Source organism: Nyctereutes procyonoides, unplaced genomic scaffold (genome assembly GCF_905146905.1).
Source record: "Nyctereutes procyonoides isolate TBG_1078 unplaced genomic scaffold, NYPRO_anot_genome, whole genome shotgun sequence".
In the NCBI taxonomy this organism is placed as follows: domain Eukaryota; kingdom Metazoa; phylum Chordata; class Mammalia; order Carnivora; family Canidae; genus Nyctereutes; species Nyctereutes procyonoides.
In genome coordinates this window covers 49,075,811-49,099,521 of record NW_026575049.1, presented here as the reverse complement: position 1 = coordinate 49,099,521, position 23,711 = coordinate 49,075,811, and the positions used below count along the sequence as shown (strand labels likewise).

General features: G+C 45.4%; 1 protein-coding gene across 2 annotated transcripts in view; it reads right to left on the bottom strand.

The window, feature by feature from the left end:
* The window catches only part of PRKCE (protein kinase C epsilon), a 560,172-nt gene that overhangs the window by 365,873 nt on the left and 170,588 nt on the right, over nucleotides 1-23,711 (bottom strand). For both annotated transcript variants that reach the window (XM_055328672.1, XM_055328671.1), the window contains exon 2: nucleotides 9,880-9,943. In XM_055328672.1, coding sequence (XP_055184647.1) covers nucleotides 9,880-9,943 — 64 coding nt within the window. The remainder of the gene's footprint in view (nucleotides 1-9,879; nucleotides 9,944-23,711) is intronic.

Below are 23,711 nucleotides of genomic sequence, written 5' to 3'. Positions count from 1 at the left end.
TCTCCCCGGGGGCTTCTGAGAATTTCAGCATCGCAGACCCCACCCGAGGCCCACTGAGTCAGGATCCGCATTGTCTCAGGATCCCAGGTGATTCACAGTCTTAAACTCCTTAAGCCTGACTTTTCTCATATGTAAAGAAGGGCTTATAAAACCTGCCTGACAGATCCATTTAGGTTTAAATAAAATGATCTCTATATGGAGACTTGGCTTAAAATTTTGTACTCTCCCACTTGCCCCCCTTTGGGTAGCTGGCTGTGTGTAAATTCTTGGTTTTGACTCAAATACAGAGGAGGAGGGGCCTTTATCACTCACACTCTCCTTGTACAGAGGCCCCTGAGGCCCAAGGAGAGCCCGTGACTTCTTGCTGACATGCCCTAGCCTGGGAGTGCCTAGAGGGCAGGGCCTTGGTCTTCCTCATCTTTGACTTTTAGGGCCTTGGTCTTCCTCATCTTTGATTTTGTAACTCGCAGCATGGCATACAGCCCACAACAGGCTCCTAGTATATGTTTGTTTGATCAATTGGTAAAACAAGTAATTACCTAAATATGCAGCAGGAACTCGCATGCAGGTGTCTATGAAAGCCTAGTTGCAGTAACACCTAGACGCACCTGGAAGGGAACTTAACTTCCCCTGAGTTCACCCTTCCTGACAATTTCAGAAGAGTTCCCACCTGGCTAATCATAGAGGCCATGGGTTCCTGTTGCAGAGAACATCTCTGCTTGAACTGAACACGATCATTATTTTCAATGTCAGGAAACAAGCAGACTTGAGGGCTTGGAGAGTGGGAATAACCCATTGGCAGCCAGCTGGCCCTACCTGGCTAGGCAGGAGGTACCCCAGCTGGTGAAGCCATTTGGGCTGTGGACATGATCAAGCTTGGGACAAGTAGCAGCTGACCCTAAATGCTGGTGAGTGCTGTGTGGTGCTACTAGAGGTGCCACTGTGGGATCGTGCATCCAGAGGAGGGTGAATCTCTCAGCAGCAGCAGGGCTGAGCACCCAGAGGCAAGGGGCTCCATGGAGTGAATGTCTGCACACATCACTCACTTGTTACCTACTCTGAGGGAGTCCTGGTACCTGGCCCACCTGTTTCACCATGTTGGGGCACTCAGTCCTTAATGACAGGCACAATTTGGGGAACTCCATACATTTCAGCATTTCCCATTACTAATCAGAGCATGTCTGTGGAGCACTGTAGGGCATTATTCTTAGTGTCCCTGTCCTACACATGTTATTCTGGGGATATGATGGGTCAGTCCTCTCTGCAGGGTCTTCTGGAGCCTGTCATAGCCTCTGGAAATGGGCAAGTCACTGTCTCTGTGTGTATGGTTATGGTCAATTTCTACCTAATTGTTTTTTTCCCAACTTCTAAGTAATTGTTTTAATAGCTAACACACATACATGAGAAAGAAAAATAAGATTATAGGCATTGACAGGAAAGCTTCCCTCCTTTCTAAATTCACCTTTCCCTTCCCCAGAGACCTTACAGAGACAGCCTACACACACACAAGCATACCCACCAGAATGTAAGGCACATAATGCTTTAATTGTTTATAGTGTTCACTTCTGTGCCCCTGGCACTGAAAAGAGGAACTGGCATAGATGCCCAATAGCTATATGTTGAATGAATGAATGTATAATAATGAAGCCAATGTATTCCCGCAAAGTTCAAATTTAGGTAAATCAAGTCTCTGTCCACCTTTATCTTCTGATTATATGCATCTTTGGGGGACAGTGGCTCTGTTTCTTCCACCAAGGAAAACGTGCCTTTCAGGTTTGCCATGATGAGCTGATGAGACCCTGTGGACATGTTGGTGGTTGTCATTTATTGACTGCTTACTCCAGGGAGGGCCCTCCAGCTGAAGGGAGTCTCCTCAGTGGTCTCACTGCACCCTGTTTTACCAATAGCTACTCAACAGCGAGAACACATTTTGTGTCTACTGGTCTCTTGCCTGCCTCCTTCTGCAGGAGTTACAGATACTTGAGAGCAAAGGCCAACTTCATTAGCTCTACTCCTAGGACTTACTACATCGTAGATAAACAAATGCATGATGTTTCCAAGCAATGAAGGAAACAGAGGATGGAAGGGAGACAGAATCGGTGGTTCCGAGGCATCAATTCTCATCTGTGAGTATGTGGACAAATGAACAGACCTTCACAGGCCCCCACAGCTCACACCAAAGGTTTCTAAAACAAAGGAGGAAGATAAAAGCCCCCGTGTTAACAGCTCCAATAAGATGGTGAATTCAGCACTTGGCTGTGAAAATGTGAATGTTTCAGCAAAGCTAGGTAATAAGGAAAATCAATAAAACTGTCAGCAGTGGCCAATTTCAACTGGATAAAAGAATAAAGTAGTTGATCCTGAAAGACAACTCTCTAAATTAGGTTAGATGAATGGAAATACCCTTTTGTTTTAAGCCAAATCACGAGGACATCAACAACAGTAAATGATTAAATTATAGGCCACTTTGACCCAGTATGATTTGAGCTGCAAACATGAATTTCCCAAGACAATCTTCTTTATAAGACACAGAAATGATACATAACAAGACAACAGAGATGGAATTAGAGGCCATGCCAGGAAACACGGGGCTCACTTCTTGACTAAGGATCAATTATAAACCCACCCCTTCTATAAGCTGCTTTCTTCAACATGACTGTTCCTTCTTCAATGACTTCATTAGTAAAATAGGCACAAAAGTCAATAGGAAATCCACATCTATGCTCCATAATGGCACAGGGGAAGGAGGCTTTGGTAGTGATACTAAAGAGCTCTGCTCTTTAAACACTCAGGATTCAATTCTGTTTTTCATCTGCTAATGGTTGGCATTTGGTGTTGTTAACCGTGGATGACTCATTTCAGAGGAACTGCTGTGCATCTAGAGCCTATTGGAAGGAAATGAGGATTTCTTGGCTTATTTCTCATCAAGCATTTTAGTACTGTCTCTTTGGGACATTATAAGCCCCTTGACGGGGATTTGGAATTCACTGCCTTCGCCCCTTGGTCCACTGCTGACTCCCCCTGTCTCATCTGGTACATATGGTCACTTCTAGGAACAGGCACTTAGTCTATCAGGACAGAAGATAGAGCCAAAAACCTGGAGACTGAGGGGCCCGCTCCCTGGGTCTGAGTTTCAGTGGCAAGTAGTTATGCTGGGGAGTGGGGTATACATTGTAAGATCAATGTTTTGGACATCTGTATTTATTTTCACTCTTATCGAGCACTGAGGCTGCCTCTGTACTCCACACACTACTAGAGAATCACCACGTCCATGCATGTCTGGGGAGTCTGTGGGGTGAGCCAGACCAGATCTCATTGCCTAGAGCACCTCATAGGAGGGAGACCCTTCAGCATCTTGGAGCTGGTGTCTGGTCTTTGAAATCTGATGTTTGGAAAAGTGAGTGTTCTTTAGCTTCTCAAGCAAGGTTTCTTATTAGAGACTGGGTAAAATTTGCAAAGAGAGAGCGGAGTGTCACGGCTTGCTATGGGGACACAAGCCAGATAGGCTGGCGAGGAGGAGGCTGCTGGAGGTGGGGGTGCACTTACCATGGGACTCCATGGGACTGCTGGGGGAGAACAGAGAGACAGGACAGGAAAGACACAAAGGGATGCCTGAACCTTGACCTTCCGATCAACTAAGCCCCATGCTTGTAAAACGCACACTACTCAACATCCCAGACTTGACCAAACCTGACCTGGAAATAGTCCTTCTCCTTGGGGGCCCAAGGTGGCTGAGAGGCCCTGACTGTCAAGGCACATCCAGAAAGAACTGCCTTCAACCTTCAAACACAGTTAAATCATTGAAGGTACTTCATTTTCTTGTTTGCAGAGCGTGAAAGTTTCTGTCTACGCTATTGGTAACTGTCTTTGTTTGGAAGCTCTTAGAAGACACAGTTTGCATCTATATAATTAATGGTGCCTTTCTAGCCTTAGCCAAAAATCAGAGCTTCAGAACTGTCTGAAGTGATGACATGATCCCCCTCTGCTCAGAATGGCCTCCCCACCTCCTCCCTGTCAAGCCAGGCTACCTATGTTTTCCTTCTCAACCTAAGCCCTGCCTCTTCCCTGAGGTCATCCTGGGTTATTCTGTTCCCATTTGTAGAACTCCTGGTAACACCCCAATAAGCACTCAATGTGATACTGCCTTGCACTTTTCTCTAGTGCTTTTGTCCTACAAGTGAGTCTCGGACTCCTAATCGAACTGTATGCTTACTTAAAGGCAAGGCCACATGTTCTTGTGAAGGCCACCTCTCATTTTCTGGTTGCCTCCCCACCTCCCATTCCCCAAACCCAGCACAGCACCAAGCAGGGCACATTTGTTAAAGAGCATTGGTGACTACTGTTCCCTTAAATAAATGGTTCTTTTTAACTATCTGGTAACCAAAGGCATTGGATTGAATAAGGTGGAATTCTTGGGAATTGAAGCTTCAGTGGGACACTGGGATCTAAGAGAGAGAAAACAACCACTGGCTGAGGCAGTTTCCAGAAGCTCTCCCCTTTTATTTCAATACAGAGGGCAGCATCCAAATGCTTGCCATGGACACAGGTAAGAGAGGTTACTAACCTGCTGGGATTTGAATCCAGCTCTAGTTGCAGAGCAAGACTTAGTTAGGGACCCCCATACAGAGAGCCTGAGAAGGAGCTGATAGCTCCTGACCTAGGACCAAGGGAATTCTCATTTCTAAGAGAGAAGAAAAGAAATCTGCTTGTTTATGAAAAGGACTCTCTGGGTCACTTTTGGATTCAAAGCTAAGAACTCTAGCTCCACATCACTGTTAAAAAAAAAAAAGAAAAAAGAAAAGAAAGAAAGAAAAGAAAAGCTGTCTGAAGAAAAGAACTAAAATAAACAAAGAGGTAAGGAGGTTTTGGCCATGTTGCCAAACTCACTATTGAGACTATGATTTAGAGCAGGGCACTGGACTGTAGCCTGGAGGTCTAGACCCAACAGGGTCCTGTAATCAACCTTTTTGGCTTTGGGCACATCAATTGCCCTCTCAATGTGGAGGTAATACTGGCAGGCACTTGGTCTACACGTTACCATTTCAGAACAAAGACAAGTAGGTTTGATGGTGTCTGTCTGCCTGCCTGTGCAACTTGAAAAAGAGTCCAGAAACGAGCTACAAAGATGAGTTAAATTTCTAAACTACTCCTTCAGAAAGGATTAGGGATTTGAATGGTTTACCCTGAAGAGGAGAGATTTAGTAACTGTCTTCAAATATATGAAGGGCTTTTAGACGAGGGCCAGTGAAAGCATGGGGCTCACATGGTCTCAGTCTGCACTGAGCAGAGAGGGCACGCCCAGGCTCCCACAAACAGAAGTTTCTGGCATTAAGGGCCACAGGATACGAACAAGATAGAGAATATCCTTCTAGGAAACAGTTCACTGGGGAAGAGTGGGGAATAAAGAGAAAGAGAGAAAATGGGGCAAAACTATGATGAGATCTCAACTCTGCAGAAAGCAATCTCATAGCCCCAGCTAGATATAGATATTATTCTATAAATTGCCTCTTTGTCACCTCTGATCTTATAGCTTTTAAATATGCCCCAGAGTCAGAAACCTGCCCTCAAACTGCTTCCCTGAATACCTTGCCTGTTGTTCCTTCATGGGCAGTGGGTCAGAGCTTTGCCCACCCCCCTGCCCTCGGGTCTCCAAGGCCTTAGGATATTTACTGAGCATCTCCTATGTTCGAGGGCACTGTTCTCATAGCAATCTGACCACAGTCCCTACCATGATGCAGTTAAGCCCCTTTGCCAGTGAGAAATCTGAAGCTTCAAACTAGCAAGTACTAGAATGAGGATTTAAGGCCAGGACTGAGGGACTCCTGGAACTGTGCTCTTCCCACCCTATCTGCTGGGGGATGCCAGGGAGGAGAATGAATGGTGTGGTGGCTGCAGAAAGGGAGAGGGGAGGATCCTGCTCCCTGCTCATTATCTTGTGCTTCTGCAATTACTCCGAAATCTGATTTAACCAATTATTTTTTAAAGATTTTATTTATTATTTATTCATGATAGACATAGAGAGAGAGAGGCAGAGACACAGGCAGAGGGAGAAGCAGGCTCCATGCCGGGAGCCTGACGTGGGACTCGATCCTGGGACTCCAGGATCGTGCCCTGGGCCAAAGGCAGGCGCTAAACCACTGAGACACCCAGGGATTCCCTGATTTAACCAATTATTTGTGATATACATTGCAAAAAATCTTTTAAATTATTGTGTATCTTCTGCATTTTATAGGAGAAACAGTTTGGCAACCCAAACACAGCCGTGAGATCCACTACTAGCTCTTTCTGTTGTTGTTTCGACTGAAAAACTCTCTTGGGTGAACACTAGATCTGGATGGGAGGAAGGAAAAGAAGAGCTTAGAAATCCCCGGGTCAGGAACACTTGGGTGGCTCAGCGGTTGAGCGGCTGCCTTTGGCTCAGGGTGTGATCCCCAGGGTCCCGGGATCGAGTCCCGCATCAGGCTCCCCCACAGGGAGCCTACTTCTCCCTCTGCCTATGTCTCTGCCTCTCTGTGTGTGTGTCTCTTATGAATGAATAAAAAAAATCTTAAAAAAGAAAATCCTCAGGTCAGACCCTGGCGGCACCTCCTCTGGGAGCCTGCAAGTAATGGTGCGTTGTCATATCATTATAAAGAATAGAAATAATGTACGTCTTGCGTCACAACAAAGGAAGAAATGCTAACTAATGTGCACAGCAGGAAACAATAGTTTACACACTTGAGAATTACATTGCTGTTAATGCGTCTGTCACCTGGGCTAATTACGCTCTGACTTAAGTATCTGGTGAGCCTCTAGTGCCATGTTTACCAGGAAGCCATGTGGTTATTACTTATGATAAAAGCAAATGCTAAGAGGCACCCAACACTGGAGGATCACACATGAGTACTCTGAGAAGGTTTGCTATTTGGGATAACGTAGGTAAGGTGCCTTGTGTGGTACCTGTCAAAAAGAGGCCTTTTTTTCAACGCCTTCTACCTGCTGCAGACATTAGCCAGCCTTCAGCCATGAGCTGATAGCTATTCAAATGAGACCAGAGATCAAAATTGCATGACCAGAAATGGCCTTAGCTGTCATTGAGCCTGACCCCTTACATCTGGGGTTAGGTTGCCTGGTTTAGCTAAGGCACACACCAGTCAAATCCCATTATGGTGAGCTGCACAGGACATGCAAGCAGTGGAATTTTATTAGACAGCTAGAAATCACATTAGCTCTAGCTCTAGCAGACAGAAACGTCCAGGCGTTCTACAGTGTGTTAGCAAGAAAAAGAAGCCTTTGGCACGTCCTGGAATGGGATCCTCACCCCACACCTCTCTCTCTGGGCTCTTCGTTGTTTGCATATATTTTAAAGCGTGTGCAATTTCTATTACCATATTTTTTTTCAATTGATGGGGCTGCGGCATTTAGTCAGGTGAGCTGCAGGATGCTTGACAGCAGAGTAACAGAATAAATAAATAGAATAAATCAGCCCTGCCTCATTCCAACTCTCTTTGCACCCTTTTGCAGAATCCAGAGTTGGGTATTTCCACCAAAGAAAGGGACTTAGATAAGAATCTATGAACGTCAACAGTCTAACTGGGACAGCCGGGTTTTGCACTGGATCCTTTGTGCACAGTCTAGGAAACAAATGTGGCTATTCATCCTCCACTCCTCTCCTCACCCTCCCAGCCCTTCCAAAAACCTCTGGATGAGGAGCCCTCCAAGTCTGAACAGCAGGACCAGCCAAATGAATGTAGAGAACACAAACAGAATGCAACAAGATCAGCTCCTACAAAAAGAGATTGCTCGAAGTCTTTCCCACCATCCAGAGAAAGAATCCCAAATCCAGGAACTGTGAGAGAAAAAGGGCAGAAAAAGTTTTCCTTTTCGTCAGAGCAACACATGCTAGCACTTTACAGAGTCTGGCGTGTGTCAGCATTTCTGAAGTAAACTCTATTTTCTTTAGATGAAAGAGATAAAAAAAATACACTAAGAATTCAGCCCAATGAAAATTGCCTTGGCCATTCACATGCAATAAGCCATAGAAGCAAGGAGAAAAAAAAATCAATTGCTTCTGATTTATTTATTCATTCATTCCAGCATATCCTTTCTCTCTAATGTAAAAAAAGGATGTCCTCTGTAATTTCAAAAGTTGCTAATCTTTTCAAAGAAAAAAAAAATAGTCCAAGCCTCCTATTGGTTGTCCAGCATCTTAGCACAGGAAATGCACATTTAATTAATTATCCTGTTGCATATAATGTATGTAATTTATGTAAGGATAAAGGGGGATTGATTTTGCTCATTGAATGTTTCACCAATATCTACAATCAGGAGGCCATTGTAATACTTTTAAACCTGGTGAATTGGGGATCCCATGCTATGTTAAAAGAAGTGCAAAATTTCACCTTAATGGTTGCTTTATTTCTTAATCTGGGTAGTCGGTACACTGGTGCTCATTTTATTACTCTTTAAAGCCCTTTGACACATCTTAAATACTTCATACGAAATATTGCTAAATCCCCGAATCTTCTACAACAGATTCTATTCTGGGCTGCTCAGAGCTGAGGGTAAGAAGGAAAGCTGGAAACACCAAAATGTAATCGCAACAAAGAGAAGAAAATGTACGAGACTAATTCTGGAAGGATGTTTAAAGTTTTAAACCTAGGCCAAATAATTGAGATCTATTCAAAGAAGACTGAATTCTATTATAAGCCCCATAGACGCACAATTATTGAATTATTCTGAACACCTGTTGAAAATGGGTGATAAATTAGCCAAATGAAAATCATCAGGCACCCAGTCAGCACACTGCCTGACCCACTCCTTTCAATTTGTGGACATAATCTCTCCTCCCATTACTGAACCTTACGTAAGCTAGAGTTTCACCCCTAACGCAGCGGACACCACGTGGTGTTGTGACTCCGTGTTTGTGATCTCCAGCATTCTCAAGAGGTGCTGTAAAAGGCCCCAGTCTTCCCAATCAGGAACTAAGGGAGCTGACTGTCATTCCCTAAAGACTGCCACAACCCCTACGTCCCATTTTTTCTCATTGCCAAGAGGAACCAGCCTTGGTCTTCCCATCTTTCTGCCATGACATTAGAGCCAACTGTTCTGTCCTCCTGCGCACAGAGAGAGGGGAGGAAAGATGGTCCCCACTAAATCTCAGTCCTGACTCCTCGCCTCCTGAGAGCCTGCATCTGCCACTATCTCCCTGTTCTGTGCAGACCAGGCTTCCTTCCCAGAATTCCCTTCCCCTCTGACTGCTCAGTCCTCACCACCTGGCAAGCCTTTAAAGGTAGTAAGTGGGCCAAGACAGGATTGAGAGAAGAGGATATAAGAAGAAAGAAGGAAAATCCGACCATCAGAGAACATTTATACCCTGTCTCATCAGCCAGTGGGAAGCAGACATTCCCTCACCCCATTATCTCTCCCCAGAAGCAGTGCTTTTGCCTGAGTGGGGAACTGTAAAAAGAAGTAACACTTCTATAAAAGCTCTAAAAAAATAAGGTTCTGAAATTTGACACCTTATTTGTTTCATTTCTGAATACCGTTAGACCAACTGGTTTGACTTCCTTCCCGCTGCACTCACACGCACCCCACGCGAGCCTCCCGGGAGAGGCTGCCGCTCCGCTGAAGCCCACCGTGTGCACCGGCGTGCAAGAACGCCTGCTCTATTGGCCTCGCCCGGTAAGGCAAAAATCCTCCCTCTGCTCCACCAAAGTTAACAGATGGCTGGTCCTTTTTGGTACAGAGGCGTAAGCATCTTCAAAATAACCTTTTCCTTTCAAGTGTGCCAATTAATTAAATGTCACGGCAAGATGTTCCAGCCCAAGAGGGAAGAGAGACACCAAAAGACAAAGGGTCAATGGAAGAGAGCAATGAGGAGAGGTCACATTGTCCTACCTTCACCTGATGACCCCGACAGATCAATGATCACATACACTCTTCCTTCTGGCTCCAGATCAATCTGCAATTAAGAAAATGACAGTGGCTCTGTTAGTGCATGGTGGGGGCAACCAAAGAGTCCCATGAGTTTTCCACCCCAAACTGCTATAACTTAGAGTCACAGCTCCGTCCAATCCATCAACCTGTGTAGTATGTCAGGTGCCGGGGGAATCAGGAAGCAAGGGAAAGGGCATTTATGGAATGTCTAGTATGTTCTGGATGCAGTACTACGAGGTCTGAGACCGACCCAATAGGTACTGTCATCCCAGTAGTTCTCAACTGCAGGGAAAACCTGGCACAGGGGAGCACCTGCACACGGGGAACCTTTCTGGGACGCAAAAAATATCTAGAGGAGTTCTTGATCGTCATGACTGGAAACGGAGGGCTGCCACTGGCATCTCATGGGTGGAAGCTAGGGATTCTGTTAAGCGTCCTACAGTGGAGACAGGATGGTCCCCACAATGAAGAATTATCCAGCCCTGGAATGCCAACAGTGTCAACGCTGAGAAACCCTGGGTTTTGCCATTTTACAGAAAAGGAAGCTGAGTTCAAAATTGGGGGGTAAGTGGCAATGCTGAGATTCAATGATTCTAAAGAAACCCATATTCCTTAGACTACACAAATTGTTCACAGGGGAGGAAAGAAAAGCATAAGATGCTATTCACACTCTGAAGGTGTTTACAGTCTCACTGGGGAGTTGAAAAACATTGAACAATGCTGAACCCAACTTCATGATGAGCGGCAGAGGATCGCTGATAAAGTACCTGGTGAGTCTGAAATCTGAGTAGAAGGGCAAATCTGGGAAGACTTCACGAAGACAAGAGAGGGGAGTCATTCAAGGTGGAAGACTCAGCATAAGCAAAGGCTGGGAATGTGTGCGGTGCTCATGGGACACTGAGGGGTGCCTGCGCTCAGGTGGTGTGTCGGCACATGTTTTGCAAACCCCAGATCATACGGGGGCTGTAAAGAGTGAGCCAACACCACCAAATTCTTATCATCAACCTTCTCCACCCACCCTCACTTGCTCCCAGCTCACCTCCAAGTCCAACTAGCTGCTTCTATACAGAGCCAGGCTGATCAGAAAAGCCAGAATGGCTGGGCCTCTTAAAGTTGACGTCTCTGCAGGGTCTGAACTATCCTTACAGCAACTGTGTTGTCCACGAGAGAGTAGTAACTCTGGAAACCCTGGATCACCAAGTACCCTCGGTGGCCTATCCTCGCCTCCACAATTCCATCTGTCTGTGCAGAGCTTTAATTAGCTCCTACGTGCCAGGCTTGTCTCCCCAGCAAGCTGTGAGTTTCTTGAGGGCAGGAACCATACCCCTCCTTATCCTTCTCATTGTCCCAGCGGAGCACAGGCACACACATTCAGCCAGCACCACTTAGAAAGGGTCAGTCTGGTGAACACGTCCTTCTCACTCAAGCTTGAGGTCAATTATCACCTCCTCTCTGAAGCCTTCCCAAATATTCCCAGTCAGAATTAATTATCCCTTCATTTGTGCTCCTTACGGTCCTCATGCATATCTGAACCACAGCTCCTCATAAACTATAATACATTGTCCATGTGTATCTCCTCTGCTAGGCAGAGATGATGAGAATTATATTTGTAAACCCAGAGCTCACCTCACTGTCCATTAGTTAGGAGACACCCAATAAACCTTCGTGGAGGGGAAAAGACTTTATGTTCAGAACTATGAGAGCTGGGACACCTGAGAGACTCAGTGGTTGAGCATCTGCCTTGGGCTCAGGGTGTGATCCCAGGGTCCTGGGATCGAGTCCCACATCAGGCTCCCCACAGGGAGCCTGCCTCTCCCTCTGCCTACATCTCTGCCTTTCTCTGTGTATCTCTCATAAATAAATAAATAAATAAATAAATAAATAAATAAATAAATAAATAAATAAATAAATAAATAAATAAATACAATCTTAAAAAAAAAAAGAAGAAGAACTCTGAGAGCCTATTCTGGGGTCATTTGCTCCTCCAAGGCCCCATCTCCAGCAAGGCAGGCAGGCCTGTGATTTGTACTAACGTGACATGCAAATGAGGTGGGAGGGGGATCGCCACATTCTCGCTCTAAGAAAAAAAAAAAAAAAACTCACTTGGGTCTGATTTTCTCCAGGTGCCTCCCCCAGCATCTCATGACACTCACCGTCCAGGTTCCCCAGGACAGTCACAAGACCCACTGTATTTCCATGCCCAGTCTTTTTAGTGGTTGAGAGTGTTTAAGATTTCTCTCAAAATTTTAGTTCCCTGATGACACTGCAGGTACTCTGCCAGGGCAGGGAGTGAGGGAATGCAGAGTTCTCTTTTTGGTGGGGGGAGGGGAGGGGCAGAGGGGAGAGAGAGAGAGGGAGAATCTCAAGCAGGCCCCACACCCAGCACAGAGCCCAATACAGGCTCAATCTCACCCTGAGGTCATGACCTGAGCAGAAATCAAGAGTCGGACCCTTGCCCCCCTGAGCCACCCAGGCGCCTCTGCAGAGTGTTCTCAGGTTCCCCCCACAGGGCCACTGACCTGAGAACCTTGGAGCTTGGGACCCAGATGGGAACCCGATAACAAACTGGTGATGTCATGAGATGACTCTCCCCATCCTTCTGCCCCCAAGGATCTGTGATTTTAGGTTTCTGTCTAAAGAGAATGTTCTCCTGCACCCTCACCGCTAGGAATCCCTGCCCCCTCCCTCGGCCACAGGCATAACCCAGCCCCTGCACTAAATTACAAACAGGAAAACCAACAGTCAGCTCTACTGAACAGAGCCAAACCCAAATCCTGTCCCTGCCACAAATATCAGGGGTCCTCTTGTCCGAGAGCATGGAATTTAAATAATGTATGCCTTTTAGAGATTAGATCATCTCTATTAAACCCTGCCGGCTAAATGAAACAATTTCTCATAACCTCCAACTCAGAGATTTCCCACGACTGCGGGCTTCATTGGCAAAGCACAATGCGATCTGTGCAAAGCAGGGAGGGAGAGAGCAGAGAATGAGATGGGCTGGGAGGCCTGTTTGAAGGCAAGCAGCCTGCCTCTCTTTGCAAAAGGGGAGTGAGCGTTGTGGCTGGGGCGGGGGGGGGGGGGGGGACAGGTCATTGACGATAAAATGTATTAGGATATTAACGTTCAAGATAGCAATCAGAATCCATTTTAGCACTCACTGCTGCCTCAATGCCGATGAACTGGATTTCCAAACAGAAAAATAGAAATTAAGCTTTTAAACATGCCAAAAGCAACAAAGAGCTTTGCAGCCTGGGCAGATGGCCACAGAGTGCTGGCGGAGCCCCAGCCGGCCCAGTGAGGAGGCGCTGAGCACCCGTGTAGGGAGGCAGGACTTCAAGGCAGATGACTGGAGGGTTATCAGGTACAAAACGTGGTGGAGTGTGGTGCAACTTTGTGGTCCAATTAATTTAATCACAAATTCGGCTCACAATTACCTGGCCCAGATAATGAAGCGGCGTAGGTGCCCAGCCCTGCACAACCCCTGCGAGCTCTCAGTTGCCATCACCACCAGGCAGCTGGCACTACATAAAAGCAGGCCTCCTCCCTCCTCCCAGCCATTCCCAGGGTGGGTTCTAAGCTCTTTCTCATGCACTCAGGGTTCCTCCGAATTATCCCTAATGCGAACCTATTTATCAAATCTCCTTAAAACTCATACCTTTACTTGATGAGTCTTCACAGCCACTATCTCTATTATCTCTATGTTTTCTTTACACCTCTAGTGCCTTTGGCTCCCCCTCCAGCTGAGGCCAGGAGCAAGGCAGTAAAACAGTGAGGAAGACAAACACAGCCGTTGGAGTCAGATCAGCACTGAATCTCAGCTCAGGCAATTATTTATTTTTTTTACCTTCCCTGAGTTGCGGCCTCGAGCCTCATCATCTGTGAAATGGGTTGTTGTAAACATTCCACGAGACCCCCTCGCAAAGCACTTGGCACTCAGGAGGTCCTCGGTACGTGGTGGTGATTGATGTGTGAACTTGCTGGCTCTGTGGCCTGAAGCAAGCGACCACCGTCTCTGAGCCTCAGAATGCTTCTCCGTGAAATGGAGCTAATAACAGGCCCTGTGACATTTGGGCTGTCCTGATGTTAACTGACATCATCTATGTCAAGCGCTCAGCGTGGTGCCTGGCACAAAAGCCTCAGTAACTGCTGGTGCTATTGTTTTTAAAAAGCCAAGTCTTCAAATGTGCAACTCAGTCCAATGTCCCTTCCAATCTGTCAAGGTTTTCCCCAACAAAAAAGGCATTTTCTGGCCCAAAGTTGATATTATTCCACATTATTCCAAGACGTCTGCTGACTTTGCAGAGTTAGGAATATCGGATAAAGCACTGTGGTGAGGGTTTCATGCCCAGCCCTTGGGAAGCCCAGGGGCAAAGCAGACTATAGCCCTGGTCATCAGAGGGTCATGAGGGAAGGAGATGGGGAGGGTGGCCCCACAGTGTCCGAGTGCCTGCTGTGCCTCAGATGCTGTGCCTGGTGCTTTGTCCACATTATCTTATTTAATCTACCATTAGGCTAGCAATACTCCCTACTTTTTGGTTGGAAAAACTGGAGCTCTGAGAGTTTTAAGCCGAATTCTCACTGCAGGTTCCCTGGAGCATACAGGACAGGTGAGTGTGTGGGAGCTCTGGTTGTCAAGCCTTGCCCAGCTCCAGAAGCCTTCTGTGACAATCCAGAGCCAGGCCTCTCCTTCCTGTAGGCCTCACGCTCTCTGTGTGCTCATGCTCCATCTCAGAGCATGAGCATGCTCAGGCAGAGCAATGCCTCAGCACCTTCCCTGCTCCCCCAGCTCCCAGAGTTCAATGGGGGAAAGAGCCCAATCCATAGAAACCCCCATGAAAAAGCCATCTCTGAAAGGCACAAAAGTATCACAGGTACTTCTCTGGGTGGTGCCTGACTTCACAAACACTTTGCACGCAGCATTTCACGTACTCAACTTCACAACTCCTCAACTCAACAACTTTGATCACAAGTATGATGAGCACCACTGTATGTGTCAGAAAGCTGGGCTTACAGAAGGTAAGTGGCCAGTATAGCACGGCCAGGGGGGCACGGGGGTGCCGCTCACCGGGGAGCCCTGCAAAATGGGTGCCCTAGAGCTGGACAGCCTGAAGTCCTCATCTCCTGCCTCTCGGTCCACCAGACCCCCCCACACACACACACACCTCACCCGTCGGGCGGGAAGTCCCCCCGACGCCCCGGCACTGGGCAGCCCGCAGAGGCGGTGCCGCTGTGCACATCGCTGGGACCCACCCGTGTCCTCACGCCCATGTTGTGGGGGTGATCGAGTCCAAGGCAGAGGAGGTAAGAAACTCACAGTCGAGCTTCCTCCTAACCACAGGCTCGACTTCTACCAGGGTCCTCTAGGTGAACCTTTCCTTGGAACAGCCTGCAAAGGTCACACATGCCCAATTGGGGTTTCGCTTCCTTTTCCCTCTGTTGTCGGGCACCCGGGGGGCTTGAAAGGAGCTAAGAGGTAGGGAGTGGGTCAGAAGATGAATCCAGAAAGGATGAGAAAAGGGAAGAGAGGCTGACACTGCCCAGGTTGCACCAATTAAGCCCTAGATAATAGGCTGTTTCTTTTCTACCTGGAGGAGGGGGGGACAGGAAGAAGGGAGGGGGGAGAGGAGGAGAGGAGGGGAGGAGGGGAGGGGAGAGGAGGAGAGGAGGGGTAAGGGGTAGGGGGTGGGGGAACCATCAAGAGATTAACATGGGGCACCTGGGGGGCTCAGTGGTTGAGCGTCTACCTTCAGCTCAGGGCGTGACCCTGGAGACCCAGGATCGAGTCCCACATCGGGCTCCCGGTGCATGGAGCCTGCTTCTCCCTCTGCCTGTGTCTCTGCCTCTCTCTGTCTCTCATGAATAAATAAATAAAATCTTAAAAAAGAGAGAGAGAGGGATCCCTGGGTGGCACAACGGTTTAGCATCTGCCTTTGGACCAGGGCGCGATCCTGGAGACCCGGGATCGAATCCCACGTCGGGCACCCGGTTCATGGAGCCTGCTTCTCCCTCTGCCTGTGTCTCTGCCTCTCTCTCTCTCTCTCTCTCTCTCTCTGTGTGTGTGTGTGTGTGTGTGACTATCATAAATAAATAAAAATAAATAAAAATAAAAGAGAGAGAGAGAGAAACACCACAGTTCCTTCCCAAAGCAGGTGTCCCGCACACCCCCTTTTTGCTGGCCATTGTCCCCTGGAGGAACCACAGTCACACCGCAGTCCCCTGAGGCACCGGGCATGGGAGAGGCATGTCACACCAAGCAGGGGACCTTCCCACACCAGGCGTCCTCCTCGCTCCTGCCTTGGGAAACCTGCGACAACGAGGCACTGTGCTGGCCAGGTCTCGGGCAGCTGCTGGGGGCGGACTCCGAAGCTGGCAGCCACGAAAGACCTCATCTGAGGAGGAGTTTGCTACTGACCCTATTGGTAGAGCGCAGGGCTTGAAACCCAGGGCGCCCATGTGGTGAAGTATTTCAAGGCATCCAGGAGGGAGCACTTACTTACATAAAATAAGGGGAGACGAGGATTGCTTCCTTCTCAAACACTCTCCCTGGCCGTGCAGACACCCCGCAGGCCCTAGCGTACATCCCTGCAGGGCAGCGTCCGGCCTGACCAATACGTCCTGTACACGGTGGCTCAATGGATGAATGGCCTGACTTGAAAGTGAGTCTGCACAACTGAATTATGGAGATGATTCGCTTGGGAAGCCAGCAACCTGCACACAAATGCTCCTAGCAGCTTCATTCATAACCACTAAGGGTTGGGAACAACCCACATGCCCGACAATAGGTAAAGGAAAAAGCAAACCATGATGCATGCCTCTGATGGAATTTCGCTGGGCCATAAAGGATGAGCTACTGATCTATGCAACAAAATGGATGCTATGAGAAAGAAGCCAAACATAAAAGCGTATGTAATGTGTGATTCCACTTCTGTGATGTTCTAGAACAGGCAAAACCAATCTAGAGTGACAAAAGGCATATTCGTGATCTCCTGGAGATGAAGGTGGGAAGTGAATGCAAAGGAGCGCAGAGGACCCTTTTGGGCATGGGGGAGGTTTCCTGTATCTTGACTGGGGCGGTGGTTACATGAACACGCACATTTGTCAAACTGCATCAAGCCAAACATTTAAAATGAATGCACTTTATTGTCTGTAAATTATACCTCAATGAAGTAGTTTTTTTTAAAGGGAAAAAAGAAGCCATCATTTCATTTCACAGAAGGATTCCTCTACAAGTTTCCTTTAATAACAAATCATCTTCCCACCCTCAGGGCATTTAAAATTTCATATTCCAGTTTTAAAAATAAAAGGGTTCATTCAGAGTTTTTCGAGTACATCTGTCACACAACATAATGTACACCTACCTGTGTAGGCACACACATTCACACATCCACCCACGTGTGCAAAACACACTCACAGGCACAGCCACCTTCTTCTGTCTTCTGTGATCAAAATACAATAATAGCAAGAAAAACACATCCAAAATGTAGGTTTAAGAGCCTGCTAACTTAATTTAAGTCTGTCTGTGTGTGCGTGTATCTCAAGACAGTTAGACCAAATGCTCTAGAAGAACTTTTAATGACCTTGAGGACCTTGAGGACCTAAATATCCATGGAGAAGGAACTGCTTAATAAAATATGGTACATCGTGTGGTAGATCACTAGGCAAGCCCTAAAAAAAGAATGGAAAGATTGAAATGTACTGACTGATATGAAGTGATCTCTGGGATATATTAAAGGGCTGGGGGAAGCAAGGTGCGATGTGTTTATGATTCAAGGTTACTGTATGAATAACCCCCCCACACACCCACACTCCCACCCACACTCTCACATTTGTTCCACACAGATTATCTCCAGAAGTCTTAATCAACAGAAAACAGGGGTTGCCTCAACAGACGGAAACTACAGGACTGGGGGACCAGAAATCAGGAAGAGGCTTATTCTTCACGTAAGCTCTTTAAACCCTTTGGTTTTTTAAAATCATGTTCTTGGGTTAACTCATTACAAAACTTAAGTCAATATCTTTTTCTCTAGCTATTTCTAACCTCCAATCCCCCAGAGAGCAGCTTGCTTCAGTTACCAGCTTCAACTTAAATAAAACGCCCCTCGAAACTGGCTAACATTGCTTTCCCATCCTCTGTGACCAGGTCATGGGGACCAACCATGCAGCAGCCATCATTTCCATGTGGAAATCCTGTTGACTGGTTGACTGGACTGGAGGCCTATGTTATAGATTCTAGCCCTCCAAGGCCACAAATCGAGTAAACTCAAGTTAGTACCTTCTTCCTCTTTTTAATTTAATCTAATTTATTTGAGAGAGATACAGAACACGAGTAGGGTGGAAGGGGGTGGGGCAGAGGGAGAGGGAGGGAGTAGCAGACTCCCCGCTGGGCAAGGAACCTGACTCAGGGCTTGATTCCAGGACCCTGAGATCATGACCTGAGCTGAAGGCAGACGCTTAACTGATTCAGCCACCCAGATGCCCCTTGCTTCCTCTTTTCGACAGGCTCAGAAATAGACCCAGAGAGCTGGCTCCCTCTGAAGACAGAGATGGCTTAAAACAAATAAATCTATGTGTACACAAACACTCTCTTGCACTGAGAAAATATCCAGAGGTGCCAAATCTAACATCAAGAGTGTGGAATGGCTTACACAGCTTCATCCGGGAACAGTATAGATTTTCTATCTTCCTTTAGGGAAATGGCAGTGCGTGATTGTGCATCCCAAGGGGAGATGGTGTGTGCAAGCAGCAGGAAATGTAGGCACCTACCCCCAGTGTTCTTAAGTGAAAAATACCCTACCACCAATCTGTGCTTTTTTTGCATTTTGCTTTGCAATGGTCTCAGTCTTTGGGTGGATTTGTATGTATGTGTTATATTCAACATTTCCTATTTGTTACACGAAGCCAATACATGGTAGTGATTGAGAGTAAAGGCTTGAAAGCTAGCCCACCCAGGTTCAAATCCCAGTTCTGCCTGTTATAAGCTGTGTGGCCCTTGCTTCAATTTCCTCGTCTATAAATTGAGAACATCAGTGGCACCTGCCTCATGGTGTGGGGAGGATCAAATGACATGGTGTAGCACTTGGAGCTGTGCCTGGCACACAGCTAGCAGCCTATAAATGTGAGGTGTTGGGCCAGTATTGTTACTTCCTGCCCACACTGTGAGCCACGTGCTCCTTTTGGGGGGTTCTGCTGTTCTTGCTCCAGGCCTGGGCACAGGCAGGTAATCACTAGAGACTCCAAGGGAAGCTGAATGGATCCATGTAGGACAAAGGCAAGCTGGGTAAGGAGCTCAGGATAGTGCCACCAGAAAAATTATCTTCAAATCAGGAACTTCTCCATCTCTGTAACGTGACAACCCAGCAGAACCTTTTACCAATGGCTGCTCACAAAGATGGTCAGTTCTTGACTCCCTTCAAAATCTAAGACGTGTAATTTTTACTCGTCACTTTCGAGCTCAAGAGAGGCTGTTTTGTTCATAATAATCATAACAACCCTAACAAACATCCTTTATTGAGTACTTTTCATGGATTATCTGTGTGAAGGAGGCAATATCCTTCTTTTTAATTGTTTCAGGGAGGAAAACTGAGGCTTAGGGATTTTAAGTAACCTGCCCACATTCTCACAGCTTGAAGATGAGAAGTCTGGATGAAAACAGGGCTCTCCAATTCTGGCCCCAATGCTCCTGTTGCATTTTATAAAAATCCCAGAGGCATGAAATTTAAGAGTCATAAGCCACTTGGAAATCACTTGGTTAAAATAACCAAAAGAAATACAAATTAAGGGGTAAGATTTTTAAAAATTTTTCTTTTCCCTATCAAATGAACCAACGTTGCTTTGGGGCTATGTATTTTTGTGTTATTTGTTTATTAAAATATAAACAAAATTAAGTATCATGATATGTTCAGTTTTTAAAAATAAAAAAGTTACATGTGAACTTAGAAGTGACAGTCCCCTGCCACATTATTCCCCAAGGGGAGCCAATTTTAACAATTTCTATTCGGGTTTTGCTGTTGGTCAATGCCATGTCCCTAAATAAGATGCTTGTACCTCAATTTCCTGATTTCTTATTTTAGACATTCTCTTTTGCCTTGCTGCTGTGATCGATGAGGATTTAGTGCACTCACCATCTCTCTCCATCTGATCACAAGTCTCAGTTCCTTCTCTATTGTCTGCAACTGCAAAAAAGCAATCTAAAATGTCAATTTCTTGTTTCATTGACTATAGACATATTCCTTGACATCCCCCCACATTATAACTAGAGGACAGTACTTCCAGCCTCCCTACCCTCTGACTACTTCTCCCATCCACTGCCATCCCCACCTCTGTGTCTTTCCTGTTAGACCATCAGTGTTGACAACACTGATGTTCTGTTCTCTAATTGTAATTGAGGTCCATGTTTTCCATATATGTTATTCCAAAAATCTGAAAACAGAATGATAGTGTTTATTTATTCTAACTTTTAAATGGCATTACATATAATTTTTCTTCCATGGGTCCAATGTGACAACCCACATGCCACTCAAAGGAAACTATACCTAGTATCAAATTTAAATGGATTTTGTTTCCCACTCAGTCAATTGCTTTTCTCTGATCAAGTTTTCCCTGGGTCCCTTTCTCTTGGGGTTTGCTCTTCTAGAAACTCCCACTATCCTCCTTCCTACTGGACTGACTGCTCTCTGGTCTGCTGCACAGCTATAGTGCTGTGACTTCTTTTCACTGCTCTGCTGGATGCAGCTGCTGTTGCTGGAATCCATCATCTTCTTTGTTCTGGGTTATTCTCTTGCTTTTACCAGAAAACTACTCATTGAAATCAAGTTCTGATTGAAATATTGATTAAGAGTGCATAGAAAGCCAGCTAAGATGTGCCTGTCCTCACACATGATTGATAGTTTGGCTGGATATAGAATTCTAGGTGGAAAAAAATCATTATCAGAACTTTCTTTTTCTAACATAAATATTGCCAATGGATCTCATGTCAGTTTCATAGCTGTTGTTTAGTAGGTGATTTTGTTTTGTTTTCACTCTCTGAAAGTTCTAGGATCTATTTTACCTTAGTGCTGTGAACTCTCACAGTGATATGTCTCAGGCTATCCTTTTCTGATTCATTGCACTGAAACTCAACTTATGGAAGAGGCTCTTCTTCTGTTTTGTTCTTCGCTGTTGTCCTCTTCATTTTCTTTCTTTTTTTTTTAAGATTTTATTTATTTATTCATGAGAGACACACATAGAGAGAGAGGCAGAGACACAGGCAGAGAGAGAAGCAGGGTCCTCACAGGGAGCCCAACGTGGGACTCGATCCCCGGCCTCCAGGATCAGGCCCTGGGCTGAAGGCGGCACTAAAGCACTGAGCCACTGGGCTGCCCAATTCATTTTCTTTATGAAACACCTAGTATACAGATGTTGGACCTGTAGGATTGATCCCTATGTCACATACGATGTATTATACATATTTCCTTTTATCTTTAGTCCATATTCTAGACTTTCTTGCCTTTATTTTACAATTCTTCTCTGAACTTTTATTTCTGACAATATGTTGTGTTTCCAGAAATGCCTTCCTATTTCTCTTTTCTCACAGCTTCCTTTTAAAAAATTTGACTTATTTGCTTATTTAGCTTTATGGATGCAACATATTTCTGTGGATATCAGTCCAACTGTCATAGTATTAGAGAATGGGAGCTGGCCATTATAGCTGGGGATTCCCCACATCAACTTTGCCAGTTCTCCTCCAAAGCATTACACCATTTACTTTTAAAAGGATCATTTTTTTTATATTTATATTTTTTACTATGGGAGTCAGATCAGGTCCTTCTGTAGTGAGAGTAGGGAGTACACAGTTCCACATACTGACCTATAGATGGTCACATTTTCAGCTGCACATCTCACGTCTTTTCCATGGGGTAACTATAGTCTCCAAACTGGGAGCCCCTTTCAGATTCTGCAGAACAGCTGACACCAGGTGAGGATCCAGCATCCTCTGCATATGTTCCAGGCTATGACCCTTCAATACCGCTATTCTGTTCCATCAATTGCCACCCTGCTCTCTACTTTCATCCCCTGCTCTCTACTTTCATCTCTAGTCACTGAAATAGTCTGATGAAACTTCTTTCTGCTTAGTTGTTACAGAATTTTATCCCTCCACTTTTTTCTTTTTCTATTATTTAGATGGGGTCTTGAAGAGGAAAAGAAACAAACGTATTTGCTTCAAGACTACCTTGAATGGAAAATCTAAAAAAATATCATCTTGAATGATATAATCCAGTGCCGATGAGAGTAGAAGAGAAGCAAACATTCTTATACACTGCTGATAAAGTGTAAACTGGCACAGAATTTGTAGAGAAAGGTTTGGCATTATATAACAAAAATCCTTTGACCTAGCAATTCCACTTCTGGGAATTTATCCCAAATCACACATGTGCAAAACAATTTAATAACAAGGATGATCATTACAGCACTTTTTAAGAGTATAAAATTAGAAACTAATTGTTTAACAATAGCAAACTATTTAAATAAATTGTGGCATATTCAAATCATTAGATACCACGCCACCATGAAAAAAGATCTTGCTGAATTATATTCAATGACATGAAAAGATATGCAAAATATGGTATTAAGTGAAAGAAAAAATAAGATGATAAAGGAATATGTATTCTATGGCACAATTTTGTAAAACAAAAACAAAATGTGTATGGCTGGGTATATACACAAAGGGAAAAAAAAAGATTATCTGGGGGAGAGTGGAATAATGTGTGAGTTTTCTCTTTGTGCATATCTATACTTTTCTAAACATCTTATTTTTCTTCTATGTCCTATTATAACTTCTGTGATGAAAAAAAATCAAATAGTAAATTTGTTGTTGCTTGAAGAACATTACGGAGCTCAATCCCCTCATTTACAGGCAAGGAAACTGAAGCATAGTGAGGTTAAGCCATCCATTCAGGCACCTGAGTAAATTACCCACCCACAGCCAAAAAAGAAAGAAAGAAAGAAAGGGAAAGGCAAGGCAAGGCAAGGCAAGGAAAGGAAAGGAAAAGAAAAGAAAAGAAAGTCATTTACCCTGATTTTCAGTCTATAGCTAAGGTGCAAGTTAAAAATGAGACACATTAAATTTACATATTTTTAAAGTATAGTTTTATGGTCAAGTAGTAATAGTACTACTCAATACTAATCAACTAGGCATTTTTTTTTGAGAGTTTGAGAGAGAGAGAGAAAAAAAATAACAAGCTGGAGGAGGGAGAGGAAGAGGAAGAGAGAGAATCTTAAGCAGACTCCATACCCAATGTGAAGCCTGACCCAGGGCTCAATCTCATGACCCTGAGATCATGACCTGAACCAAAATCAAGAGTCAGATGCCCAGGGATCCCTGGGTGGCGCAGCGGTTTGGCGCCTGCCTTTGGCTCAGGGCGCGATCCTGGAGACCCGGGATCGAATCCCACGTCGGGCTCCCGGTGCATGGAGCCTGCTTCTCCCTCTGCCTGTGTCTCTGCCTCTCTCTCTCTCTCTGTGACTATCATAAATAAATAAAAATGAAAAAAAAATACCATTTTCCATAAAAAAAAGAGTCAGATGCCCAACCAACCACCCAGGTGCCCCTCAACCAAGCATATTCTTAATTAGATACAATATGAACATATTAAGGAAAACGTTCCATAGCTCAATCAAATAGAACACACTAGACTAAAAATCCTTTTCTTTGATCAAACCTCCTTCTCTACATAAGGGTATTCCTCTGTTTCTGGAAGGTGATGCAGTCTACATTTTTACACTTGACACACTGTTGCCTTCAAACTACCCTTCAT